Source organism: Ruditapes philippinarum, unplaced genomic scaffold (assembly GCF_026571515.1).
Source record: "Ruditapes philippinarum isolate M1 unplaced genomic scaffold, ASM2657151v2 ctg737_1_1_1_1, whole genome shotgun sequence".
Classification (NCBI taxonomy): Eukaryota; Metazoa; Mollusca; class Bivalvia; order Venerida; family Veneridae; genus Ruditapes; species Ruditapes philippinarum.
In genome coordinates, this window is record NW_026854988.1 from 274,492 (window position 1) to 289,294 (window position 14,803).

The 14,803-nt window shown below is 30.5% G+C and overlaps 1 protein-coding gene across 1 annotated transcript; it reads right to left on the reverse strand.

Annotated features, from left to right (window-relative positions):
* Positions 1-3,320: 3,320 nt before the first annotated feature.
* On the reverse strand, positions 3,321-4,932 carry LOC132741698 (single-pass membrane and coiled-coil domain-containing protein 3-like). Its single transcript, XM_060729926.1, has 2 exons — positions 4,823-4,932; positions 3,321-4,372 (listed from the first exon to the last, which is right to left on the reverse strand). The coding sequence occupies exon 2, from the start codon at positions 4,361-4,363 to the stop codon at positions 3,680-3,682; it is 684 nt and encodes a 227-aa protein (XP_060585909.1). The 5' UTR covers positions 4,364-4,372; positions 4,823-4,932; the 3' UTR covers positions 3,321-3,679.
* Positions 4,933-14,803: the final 9,871 nt, after the last annotated feature.

Below are 14,803 nucleotides of genomic sequence, written 5' to 3' on the forward strand. Positions count from 1 at the left end.
TATGTCTTCCTCTTTCCTTTTTTTGATATAAGTATCATCATCATCATCATCATCATCATCATTATCACCATCATCATCATCATCATCATCATCATCATCATCATCATCATCATTATTATTATTATTATTATTATTATTATTATTATTATTATGATAATTATTGTTATCATCATCATCATCATCATCATCATCATTTATACTCATCTTTTCATCATTGTTGTGTTTCTTTTACATTACAGTCATCATCATTAACAACAATCTTAACATATAGTCATCAAAATTATTACTGTATTTTTCATTTTGTAAATCTTTTTCAGACTTCTTACCATTCGTGCATATTTTTCAAGTGTTACGCTTCAAAAATAGGTATTTAATAGAAAAAATATTAAAAATCATGCTACAAATACTCGGTTTTGTTGGTTAAACGAATAAAACTAAGAAGCAGAATTTTTTTTTCAATCCCTTTGAATTGATTTTTATGTCCAAACATTTCATAGCTTTCGCGATTCACGCGATCATCTTTCATTTAATATGGTGGACGATGTAATTGGTTTATTTGAAGAATGTATGCATGAAATGTTATAATTATACTGATGTAATTATACTGATGATTTAACTTTCATTATATTTCACAATAATAAAGAATGTTCTTGGTTCGTTGCCAATATCAGGTACTTAATATCATCAGCGTATTTACCTTTCCTTACGTCATATTTTATCATACACATGTATCTCAATCACGTCATAATTTTGAAATTCTCGTTTCGTTATCACGTTAAAAAAAAACAAATCGAGTGGTTAATAAGAAAAACATCAAAATTCATTCACTCCACTAGAACGATTTTTGAAGTAATTGTTGTAAACTTTTTTTTTAAATCCTTACGATATTTAGAAAAGGAAGTAGCATTTCACTCATGCACATTCTGCATAAGACAAACAAACGATGTTGAAGACAAATTAAGTCTGTATTTCCAATTGAATTTACAAAATTTACTCCTTTACCCGCAATGCATGATAACTTGATGGGGAAAAAAACGCGATGGCATGCTGATGGCATCTTTCGGTCAATCGTACCATCGAGCAATCGTGTTTTCACCATCCGGGGTATTTCATAATTCCCATTTTAAAAGACCCTGCAACATCGTACCATTGCCTTTTTGCTATCGTACCATCGCTTTTTCACCAACGTGTCATCGCATTTTTATCATTGTGCCATCGCCTTTTACATTTTATTTATTTTGTATATGAATTATTTCTAGGGGAATGAAGACATTTTTCATGTGAATAAATGATTTTTTTACAACGATCATCAGAATGATTTCCAAGTCATACGTGGTCACATTGGGGAATTCTAAAACAGGATATAGTCCTCATCATTTCAATATGTACATGGTAACCTTGGCCACTATGCTTCTTTTGTTGTTGTTGGGTTTTTTTCCTGTTAAAAGTTATGTTTTTATATGATCTAAATACTTGGAACCTCAAGTTACACAGCATTGATCATGATTATGAACATCTTGTAAATCTTTGTTTTAGGCGTGGAATTTCTGCACTGTCAGTTCTGCATAGCAACATATTGCATAGAAAAAGTTCAATTGAGCATACATTTACTTTTTGCCTTGTCGTTTCATTGAAACGGTTTAAGTACAAATGGGCTGTTTTATATTTGAAAAGACCGTTAAATATATTTACTTTTGTTTTAGGGGTAAATAAATGAGTATTTTTTTGTTATTTATTAAAAAAATGCTGATACATGCATTTATAAATGAACACATGTTAGGAGATCATGTTGTAAGGAAAAATAAATACGAAAGACTCGTGGGGACATTTAAACTTCATTAATTCCCGATTTCAACTTCACGAATTCACGATTCAACTTCGTGAATTAACGATTTCAACTTCATGAATCCATGGTCTTTCTTGTTTATAACAGCTTTATGTGTTCCAATCAATCAATCAATCAATCAATCAATCAATCAGTCAGTCAACACTTATAATGTTTTATGAGACACAGCCTTTGTTCGATTGTTCGTTTATTACTTTTTTCTTATTTGTTGTTGTTGCTACATGTAATGTTTTTAACATCATTTTCGCTTGGATTACTTTGCTACAATTCATGACGACTTTTATTGTATGATGTTTTAGACACCAGAAAGCGCTTCTCCAAGATCTGCTGAACAATATTTAAGAAAATATTACACAGCACCTGCTTGCTGTTACAATTAATAAGTTTTCACATAATAAAATCGAAAACAAGACCTATGACGAAATTAAATAAGTTGGAATTTAAAATGACATAAACTTATATGGACAATGTGGCCGGTTTAAAAAATGTACATAGTGAATATAACAGTAAAACTATTCAAATGTTTTGCTTAGGCCTCAAACAGTGATCGGCTTTCTATTGAGTTAATACATATTGTAGGTACTTATCCATCTACGATATATATTTTAATTAATGCAAACACAAAGCAATGTTGTAAGAAACCAAAAGGTTACATATATCTTACAAAATATTAATGCTCTCTGCATTGTAGCTTCACAAGGAATCTTTGAATTATGTCTTCCCATATACGCCTTGAACTCCGCATTTCCTAATTGATCATGTTTTTTTTTCATATTTCATAGAGAAGAGGTATGCATAGTTCGACTTTTGGGACATAATTTATGTAACATTTGTAGAGATCAACAAGAAGAAACTACGCAACAAGGATCTGCTCATAATAGTTTCGGATGGTCACGAAACAATTCTTAAAACTGGTTTCATAAACTAATGTAACCTCGGGGCGGACATACTTTACAAAAGGTAGATGATTCAAAGTACTTTTTTTCAAGCTCACTATTCAATGTTGCATGACAAATATACGAACATTGGTCATGTGAAAACCTCAGACCATTGAAAATACTGCGTACAAAAATAAAGGCGAGCAATTTGCTGTACTAGTTACTTTGAGTCATTGGCATATCGGGTGAAAAATCGTTATATTGTCATATGATAATTTGATTGAACAATTGTAAGAAATAATAACTTAATTTTATCTTGTTTGAATGCTCAATACAAAAAATATGCATTCATTTCGAAAGAAATGCCATTCAGTCTTGTATTTTTCACAAGAAAACACAGCGGTCACATCTTTGTTGTTTTTCGTTTGCGGTGACTAATGAGATTTAAAATATACTTGTTACTTAAAAGCATTGTAATAAAAGCATTATTGTCATTAAAAATTAACAATTACTACCATTTGGAGAAAACATATTGGAGTTGTAGGGTTTGCAAATGAAAACAATGCTAAATTGATAAGATAAGATTTGCATATTATTTATATCATTTTAATTGTTGATATATCAAATGTGTAGATTAATATAATATTTACATTGTATTGTATATTGCTGTATTCTTATAGAAATTCTCTAATTGAAAGATTCTGTTTTATTTTCGAGTAACCGTCACACTCCGTTTGATATATTGTTTTACTTTGATAAAATAAGGAAATATGTAACCACAAATGTAATGTAATATAAATGTGATGCTGTCATAAAAGAAAAGAAAAATGAAATATTTATTTCTCTTCAGCTAGAAGTTGCAAATATAACTCTATTACAGTATCTGTGCTTATTACCGGCATATTAGAATAACAAAATTTGATATATTTATATCCATTTATATATCATATACAGTTTATTTTGGCTTTGGCTTTGGCTTCAGCATCTCAATTTTCACCTTGATTTCCTCGACCTTTGCAATGTATGGTCCTGTCATATTTTGCATGCTTGCTACACATTTATTGGTTTTGTCAATCTCCGCATTCAGCTTGTCCCTTTCGATTGCCCCAATAATTGCCTCAGCAATCGCATCAATACCAAGAAATAAGACTCCGACAGCAATAGCTGAAAACCCAGCCGTTATTGTCTCACCAACTACCTCTACAACATTTTCTAGGAAATCCATTTCAGCTATTGTTGAACAAGAAAATAGTCCGACAATGCCACCAATCGGCCCGAGGCTTTCTGCAAACTCTTCTGCGACTTTGATTTTTTCTTCAAATGAAACAGATACGTCCATAAGCATTTTGAATATCTTCGGATCCAGTTTGGTTTTTATCTCTTTAACCTTTTGTTTGACAAACTTGTTGATGGCATCAGCGCAGTCTGCAATGCTCTGAGCGTTAGCTCTTACCGTCGCTTTTGTATCAATAGACACGTGTTTCAGGTTCCCTTTTAAATGCGTGTTAATGATGTCGACAAGATCATTTGTGGCCGTCACATCTATAGTCAGATTATTATAGAGTGCCCCTAAGTTTTGTTGTAATTTAGCCCTTCTTTCAGGGTTTCCGGGATAAAATAAATCTTCGAAAATCCCCATCGTTTATCTCTAAAATAATAAATATACAATGTATAAGAGTTTGACAAAAAAAAATGCCGAAGAGAAATCAGCAGCAGTGTAGATTTAATTTTGAAAGAAGTGTGTTTTCTGGGCACTTACAGAATTATACCTTATTATTAAAAAAAAAATACATAAAAAAACGAAATATGTGATGCATATATTTTTATGTGAACCCCACTTTACAAAATAAATCAAAAGTTCGATGTTGTTATTATTATACGTCAGTCGTAAGATAATGTGCATAAATATTATACGTGGTGGTAAATCTCATCTGGCATTTGATTTGCCAGAAGAGGCATTTGCTTTTAGACCACGTAATTCAATTGCATTTTTTAAATGAAGTGCGTTTAAATGACGTTTCAATTTTCATGGATCTGTTTGCCAATGATAAAATTACACCAAAAAGAAAACAAAAGGAGCAACGTAAAAATCGGTTACCTTTAAAGAACTGGAGAAATCACTGAGGTATCCCAAGTTTTCACAAACTGTATGTAGCTATATGTTTTAAACAACTCTATATAGGGACAAAATTCAACGCCTTAGTAGGCCGGTCATGGTAATGAATTTCAAAACTTGATTGCTATCCAATTTCTTCATAATACAAAATTACAAGGTAACATTGTTTTTCCTATCTTTAAATACGTTTATCCGGTTTCACAAATTGCCTTGTCATTTCGCAAATAATTATATAAATTAAATATAAAAATATTTTTAGATTAGAACAGGAATGGCTTTCTTGGGCCACTTTAACATTTTTTTCTCATTTGATTTTCTTTTAAGGAAACGGTGAGTTCAAATGATTTTCAAATATGAATAAAAGTTAATGAAGGGTATTTGCCTACATTATGCTTCTGCTTTTGTTCGGTTATCCGTAAGGTTTTTCACCGGTGATCCAGTGAGGCTGAGCATAGTTAATTACCAATTGTCAAAGCATCTGCCACAGAGTCAGTTTATATATATATATAGATGCTTTCATGAATTACCTCAAAATGGCGGTCAAGGGAGGTAAATCATGAAAGCATCTATAACTATCCCTAAAAAAAAGAAAACAAACAAAACTGAATCTTTGGCAGATGCTTTAGGTTTTTTACGCTATATTCACTTTATATCTTAAGGTAAAAAGCTATAGGTCAAGTATGCGCATGTAGACATCTCATAATGTTGTGGCGATTCGGACATTTCTACCCAGAACATGAAATTCTAATAGGCGCGAATTAATTACTTTTTCTCCTTTCTCTTTAATACCTAAATAACTTACTTTCTTTCTTCCTTTGACAATATTTTGCACTTTCATATAAATTTTCAAAAATCAAAATTATCATTTATCTGGATGCATGGTGCTTTAAAATAATGTGAAATTATCGTCTACATTGCTGACTTACTATGTCATTAATAAGCAATTACTTGTAAACTATTGAAAACTTAAAAACTAGCATAAATGTTGATGCTATCTTTTACTTAGAATTGATATTTGTAAAGAAAGTAAATCCGGTTTCGCTTAAGTGGTTTATGTTATTGACAATATCATACGTTTTGAAAAAAGTGAACCTTTTATAATTTCGGTGTAATTTCACATTAATTTTGCTCAATCTTGAAACGTGTCGGTATATTTCACTTAAGGTAATATAACTACTATCATCTCGTAATTACTTCTTTTATACAAATAAATACAGAGTAGTGTCAGACTTTCACATTCTTAGCTTTGTTATTTGTATTAATATCGACCTGTACATTATGAATAAAATATGATTTATTTTGTTATATTAAACTTTATGTTTTGCAGCTTATAAGTCTGACCACACAAAGACTGTAATCATGCATCTCCTTTTTATAAGCGATGTGGCCTACATCATGCATATTTAACACATGTAGTTTTAAAACAATGAGCAAGAAGCCACCTGTAGTCCGTATGAATTCCGTACATTTTCGATGCTTTTCGTTAATTAAGAAAGTTTCGTGTTAATATGTACGTTAATTTTTCTTTTAGAAGAAAATGAAAGTTAACAATGGAAAATTGGCAAAATGCTTTTAATAGTAATACATTTTTCACTTAAGTGTAACTTTAGCCTACAAACGAATAACCTTAAATTTAATATGTGCATCATTTAATGCACAAGATCGTGAGATATTTATGTTAAATGTTTTAAAATAGTTACTTGGTTAAAATCAGTTAATTGCATATACTACGATTAAATTAGACCTATACATTCCTAAAAATCAAAAGCATTTTCTACGGCTTGGATCAACATGGATGATAAATCTTGTGAAAAACATTTAACAGAAAGACCTGAGCTGTGGATGTTTTCAAAGAATTAAATCGATTTTAATAAAAACTGACAGTTCCTTGATAGAAAAAGAAACTCGTCATGTAACTAAAGTATGAGCATTTTTTGTCTCTTTTATTGAATACATGGAAGACATCAAATTCTCTGAATAAATCATCCTCAAGTAATCTGTACAAAAACATTAAACTTTTCAGTTTTAAATGGGGCATTGTTTTTACTTGACACAAGTAACTGGTTTTGAAATTATTTATACACCATGAATCACATTAAGTTTGAGAGATAAAAAGATTTAGCAGTTTATGTGACTTTTTGCTACCAGCCTATCAATTAGACGAGTGATTCCAAAATATCCAGCAACCTTGAAATTTTGAATGGAGCTTAACAAAATCTTTATTGTCATTTGATAATTCGACCTACTACTGGAATACCAGTACAGGTAAGAGGAAAGGTTTTTTTTTATTTTTTCACATCAAGATAATGCCAAAACGTTTTTGTCAATACAGAGCAGTAAAGATGAGTTATTTTGAAAGTACCCTACTTTTTATATAGTTTTCAGAAATGTTTTAGGTAGGATGTAAAATTGAAAGATTTGTTTTCAATGAGTGAAAATGAAATGTTATATACAAGTTAAATGATATAACATACTTAATTTGCAAAATCTAGGCATACAATTATATATAAAAAATATTGAGCCGAAAAAAAATTATGTGTCACCAACTCAATCTTTAATATATTTGCGTTTGTTTTTTGTTTGTTTGTCTTTTTTGCCTTGAATTTTAAAGTTTCGCCTATTTTATGGACTGATAACTCGTAATTAAGGTTCTGAAGACCTTTGTTATTTACACTTTTCATGTAGCTGACGGTTTTTTAGTGATATGTTTTTGAGTGATTATGTACAATTTCAGGAATTGAAATTAATAAGCTTGTAAAATGTTAACCTTCTTTGTCTCTTAGTCTTGGCATTTTATTGAAAATAACTTTTAGTTCCCAAATTTAAACTCACAAATGTTTTATATTCCATGAATTATTTGTAAATTATACCGATTTTTAGAAATGTTCTTATGTCATTTAAATCTCTAAATGTCTGAATGTAACCTTAGTATTAAGATTATTGACTTTAAAGTTTGCATTGAAGTTAATGCTGCTTATTTCTTTACATAGTAAATACTCTTAAATACAACGCTTACGACTTCTTAATGTAGATTTCGTCTAAACAAATGCTGAATGTTTATTAAATGTCTGGCCCAAATGTAGAAATATTATACGTTTTTAAACGTTTTAATTGCATTGATTCAGTATGAACACTTTTTATTATATATTATTGAAATTAAACATCCATTTATTTTTATACACATATCCTCATATATAGCACAGTGAATCAGCTTAAAGTGTATGAGCTACTTTTCCATTTACCAAAGAATTATTTCACGTGAATACACATGCCATCTCGACTTCTTGTCACGTATTGCTATGTTTATATTTGTGTATGTATATATATTGATGCTTTGTCAATTGCTCTTTTTAGGGCTTTAGTGCAAATAAAAAGTTCTTCTTCTTCTTCTTCTTCTCCTCAACACAGCATGGGTAATTGTAACGGAAAGGAAACACTAATTGCCGAATTAGCAGAAAATGTTGGCGCTATCTATGATAATATGAAAGTCATCGTGCCGGCAACTAATGACCTTATTGACGTCATCAATTTAATCCTCCGTGATAATCTTTCACATGCGTCAATTACAGACCGGAAAACGATTCAAACCAACGCTGAACATATGGTGAATACAGTAAATGCCATAAACAACAGTATAAAAGAGAAAGCGACATGGATAGAAACACGTCTGCAATCCGATATGTTTAGAAAACTGTTGAATGTAACGATTTCATCCGAGAATACAACTTGGCCAAACACTACCAATGAATTGAATGCTTACATAAAGATAACAAGTCAATGCGTAGAAGACATGCAGACCAATACCAGAAAGTATGTTACAGACGTTGAAACAATGAAGCTTGAGTTACAAAATAAATAATAGCTTGGCCTTTTACATTGACATTGCACAAACATGCATTCTATCTTTCACGTCATGGGTAATGCAATGGAAGTAACTATTGAGATTTTTATTTGTAAACTCATTGTCTTCTCCTAGTATGTCAACTGTGTAACTTGAATATTTGTGGGCTTTCATTACAAAACAGGGTACCACAAAAGTCACATGTAATTTCCGCTGTAAAATTCATTTTGCATAATTATTAATATTTTTAAGAGTCATAAGTTATGACGCACTTGTGCTGTTAAACCTCGCATGTTTTTGCATTATAGCTTGATTGTTAATAAAACTACAATGTGAATAAATTTTTGTACTCGTGTGTTGCCTATATTTACGTGTGTTTTTAGTTAGATAATTACTTCTTAATAAGTAAATATTATTTCTACCTTTATTTACAAACAGTATTCAACAATGTAAACATAACACTAGAGTTAAGATTAGGGTGGAGTCACAAATGATCGGTCTCGTGAAAGTCATCTGGCATTTGAAAAGGGGGAAAAGAAACAGAAAACAAGGGGTAGGCTAAAATTGCAAGATTAAGAGCTGTAGAAACATTAACTGTTTTGCCTTTGTGAAAGAAAATGGAAAAATACTGTTAAGATTTAAAGTGTCTGTTAAGGGGAGTGATGGTCTAATTTTTAAGTTGTCTGCATCTCAAACCAGGGATCATGGTATCGTGTCTGACCTGATTCTCGAGCATTTTCCTTCATTTGACAACAATACCGGTTGGTTCAAGGAAGCAGAGTCGAAAGTGATCAATACGTATAATTTGCGAAAACTTGTTTCGCAATCGAGCTTCAGTAAATATGTGAAAACCAAGTATCTGTAACTTTCTACGTGTTTGAGTTGTTCATTATATTAAGAGACGTTAAGTTTTCTTATCAAAGAACTACCTCTATTTGGGTATAATTTGTGTTATCTTTTTATTCGCCAATAAAAAAACAGCCTACCAAGAAACAATATCATACATTTTATATTCATCTGACTTAATCATTTATGTTACAGTACAAAACTGCAATAAAATTAAGTCTCAGTGAACAGAACGTTTATAATTATATTACTAGTACAAAAAGTATTTGCTTGAAATCTTACAATCTTTGCCTAAAGCAAACCGTTACCGCATCGTAGATTACATAATGTATGGATTCTTTGAATGCTATAACGTCTTGAAAAGTATGGACATGGCAAATTGTGCCTGCCCTTATGGTCTCTTTCCGCTGTCGAGGGAAAACACACACATACACGCACCAACGCACTTACGCTCCCCTCCCCCCACACACATGGCGAATTGAAACAGTCAAGTTTTAAAGTATTTATTGCCTAAAAAACACATACACACGTACGTATTTAAACTACCGTTGCCTCAAAGCAGCTGCAAATCTTTTAATATTCAGAAATTTCATTTTTGAGGATTTGACTGTTTATAATACATAGCTTGTTACCTTTTTTATTCAATTATCAATCTTTTTATAGATATAATTTCTCATTTTTAAAGGAGTGAAGGGGTGGGTGGATGTGATTCTAAAAGGCGTCATCACACTGTTTTAAGAATGGTTTTAATCTACCACATTAGAAATTGAAATTATTTAATAATTAACTTATGAACTTTGAACATTTGAAACGCTAGCGGCAATTTTATTATCTTTATATGAACTACGATACACTACATGTTTATCAGATATTGCTTCTCGATTTACTCAATTTTTAAGCGTTTTTCGACATTCCCTTAAAGCTGCGAAATATCGCTAAAATACCATTTCAAATTTTAAAAGAAAAACAGAGGTTTGTGCAAAGGGAAATAACAAGATCAATCAGAATTCAATAATTAGAAACAGTTGTGTTTACTTTTCTACACCTTTATAAATATCTCAAGCTTGGAAATTACCATATTCATTTTGTTTTGATGCTCAAGCAGAAATTCCTAATTAACTATCGTTTTTGCTTTATTTCTGTATCGTGGTTTCATTAAACTATCTACATAGTGCTAAATTTCGTCAGAAATAATTATACAATCGTTATTAACAACATAAGTTCCATATTTATTTACAATTATTTCTGTACACTTTTCATTGGAACAGAGCCAGGCAAAGTTATTTATGTTGCTTTTTTGTAAATTACAGACAGAAATGTTTTGATTTTAATTTTGATTATATACAAATACAAATGTAATTAAGGGAGTGACGTTATATATCAAGCTGGTAACAGATTATTTGGTTTTGTAATGCATGAAGGAGGCCTCTTAGAAACCTCATTGTGCATTCTTGCTAATCTTTTTTTTTTGCCGGCGCCTTTTCAACGTTAAGATGTACTTATGATGATTGAAACAATAATGACGTTTGATGTTTGTTTTTGATGGTGTTTTTTTTGTTGTTGTTGTATTGCTGTTGGCTTTGTTGTTCTTAGTTTTTGTCATTGTTTTTTGTTCGTTACATTTTCAACTTATTTCACAGGTTTAAACATAACATAACATATTTTTTATTCAACTTAAAATTGTATACATACAATTTATAGTCACACAATTCAGATACTGTGTAAACAGCCATTGACCCCACGAATATATTTTGTCCGTATATAATTTTCTATTTTTTTTACATTAAGATAAGGTTTATTTCAGTGATAAAAAATGTCCTCAAACTGAACAGTTGTACTCCTTTTCTGTCTTTTTTCAATTATTTGTAATACGCATATTTTATCATTTGAAATAAAGATTTTTTTTTTAAATCATTTGTTATAAAGCATTTTTTATCTTTTGCAGTAAAGCATAGTCTATCATTTGTAATAAAGCACTTTTTATCATTTGTAATAAAGCACTTTTTATCATTTGTAATAAAGCATATTTTATCATTTGTAACTAAAGCATATTTTTCATTTGTAATTTAGCATTTTTATCGTTTTTTCAATTGTAATAAAGCATATTTTATGCTACAAACGCTCGGTTTTGTTAATTTAATTATCAATTTAAAGAAGCAGGAAAAAAATCAATCCTTTGGAATTAATTTGTTTTGTCCAAACATTCTATAGCATTTGCGAAGTGCGTGTTCATCTTTTAATCAAAATGGGGGGCAATGAAACTGGTTTATTGAAGAATGCATACATTAAATGTTATAATTATACTGCTGATTTAACTCTCTTTATATTTTATAATTATAAAGATTAATAATGAAATACACTTCTTGACTCGTAGCCAATATCAGTTATTTAATATCATCAGCGTATGTACCTTTTCTTACGTCATATTTTATCATACACATGTATCTCAATCACATTATAATTTTGAAATTCTCATTTCGTTATCAAGAAAAGAAATCGAGTGGTAGATAAAACAGACACACAAAAAAAACCATCAATATGCATTATGCATTTACAGGTCATACGTGGTCACACGGGGGAATTGTAAAACAGGATAAAGAGAAAAAGTCATCATTTTAATATATTATCATGGTAAACTCGGCCGCTACGCTTCTTTTGTTGTTGTAAATGTTTTTTTTTTGCCTGTTAAAAGTTATGTTTTTATATGATATTAAATATTTTGAACCTCAAGTTACGCAGCATTGATCATGATTATTAACGTCTTGTAAATCTTTGTTCAGGTCGTGAAATGTCTGTCCTACGCAAGTTTCTGCATGGGCGAGGAAATCATGTCAGGTTAGCATAGCAAAAGAACGATCAGAAAAAAAATTCAATTACGCATATAATTATTTTAGCCTTATCGTTTTATTGAAAGTTTAAGTAAAAATAGGCAGTTTTATAATTAAAAAAAAACACTGTTAAATATATTTTCCTTTTAGGGGGTTAATATATGAGTATTTCATTGTTATTCATTACAAGTTGCTGATACATGTATATTGGTATATCAATAATTAAACAAATGTTAGGAGAGCATAGTGTAAGGAAACGTAACTACGAAAGACCTGTGGGGACATTAAAACTTCATTATTTCCAGATTTCATCTTCATTAATTCCCGATTTCAACTCCACAAATTCACGACTCAACTTCGTGAATTAACGATTTCAATTTCTCATTAATAACAGCTTTATGTGTTTCCAATCAATCAATCAATCAATCAATCAATCAATCAATCAACACTAATAATGTTTTATATGATACTTCGTTCGTTCGTTCGTTCGTTGGTGTGTTCGTTCATTACTTTTTTCCTGTTTGTTGTTGCTGCTACACGTATTGTTTTAATATCATTTTCTGTTGAAATAAACAGAAACTATTTCTAGATATAAATTCTCATTTTGCTACTTTTCTACACTTCATGACAATTTTTATTGTAAGATGCTTTAAACAGCAGAAAGTGCTTCTCGAAGATCTGAGAAACAATATTTAAGTAAATACAACCTGCTTGCTGTTACAATTAACATGTTTTCACGTAATAAAATGGAAAACAAGGCATATGACGAAATTCAATAAGTTGGAATTTAAGATGACACAAACTTAATATATGGACGATGTAGCCGGCATAAAAATGTACTTAGTGAATATAACAATAAAACTATTCAAATGTTTTGCTTAGATCTTTAACAGTGATCGACTTTCTATTGAGTTAATACATATTGCAGGTACTTATTCATTTACGATATATATTTTAATTAATGCAAACACACAGTAATGTTGTCAGTAACCAAAATGTTACATGCTACATGCCAAGCTATTTAATATATGCTCTTTGCATTGTACCTTTGGATTATGTCTTCCCATATACGCCTTGAATGTCGCATTTTCATATTGATCTTGTTTTCATATATCATAGAGTAAGGGTATGCAAAGTTCGACTTTTGGGAAATAATTTATGTAACATTTATAGAGATCAACAAGAAGAACTACAACTACAACTACACAACAAGTATCCCACAGGATCTGCGCATAATAGTTTCGGATGGTCATGAAACAATTATTAAAGCTTGTTTCATAAACAAATGAAATACCCGGGGCGATTATACTTTTACAAAAGGTAGATGATTCAAAGCAATTTTGTTCAAGCTCACTATTCAATGTTGCATGACAAATATACGAACACATCAGACCAATGAAAATACTCCGTACAAAAAAGGCGATTCATTTGCTGCACTAGTTACTTTAAGTATTTGGCATATCGGGGGGAAAATCGTTATATTTTCATATGATAATTTGATTGGACAGTGAAATAATAATTTGATTTTATCTTATATATATTTTGAATGCTCAATACAAAAACATATCCATTCATTTCGAAAAAAAATGCCACTCAGTCTTGATTTTTCACAAACAAAAACAACGGTCACATCTTTGTTGTTTTTCGTTTGCGGTGACTTTGAGATTTAAGATCTACTTGGTTCTTAAAATCAATGAAATATCATTGCCATTTAGAGTTTACAATTTCCTTCCATTTGGAGGCAACATATTGGAGTCGTAAATGAAAACAAAGCTAAATTGATAAGATTCAACTATAATTGATATCATTTTTATTTGTTTATATATCACATGTGTAGATAAATATTAAATGTATATTGTATTGTATATTGCTGTTTTCATATATAAATTTTATAGTTGAAAGATTCTGTTCTATTTTCGAGTTACCGTCACGCTCCATTAATATATTGTTTTATTTCGATAAAATGAGATAAATGTAACCACATTGAAATGTAATATAAATGCGACGCTGTTACAAATGAAATGAATGTTGTTAAACCAGTTAAAATGAAAAGAAAAATGAAATATTTATTTCGCCTCAGCTAGAAGTTGAAAATATAGCTCTATTACAGTATCTGTGCTTATTACCGGCATACATGAATAAAAAATTGATATATATTTCCATTTGTATATCATATACAGTTTATTTTGGCTTTGGCTTCAGCATCTCAATTTTCACCTTGATTTCCTCGACCTTTGCAATGTATGGTCCTGTCATTTTTTGCATGCTTGCTACACATTTATCGGTTTTGTCAATCCGCATTCAGCTCGTCCCTTTCGATTGCCCCAATAATTGCCTCAGCGATCGCATCAATACCAAGAAATAAGACTCCGACAACAATAGCTGAAAACGCAGCCGTTATTGTCTCACCAACTACCTCTACAACATTTTCTAAGAAATCCATTTCAG

Bases quoted from the DNA above. Each gene is read 5' to 3' on its own strand.
- LOC132741698 (XM_060729926.1), bottom strand. From the start codon at position 4,363: ATGGGGATTTTCGAAGATTTATTTTATCCCGGAAACCCTGAAAGAAGG.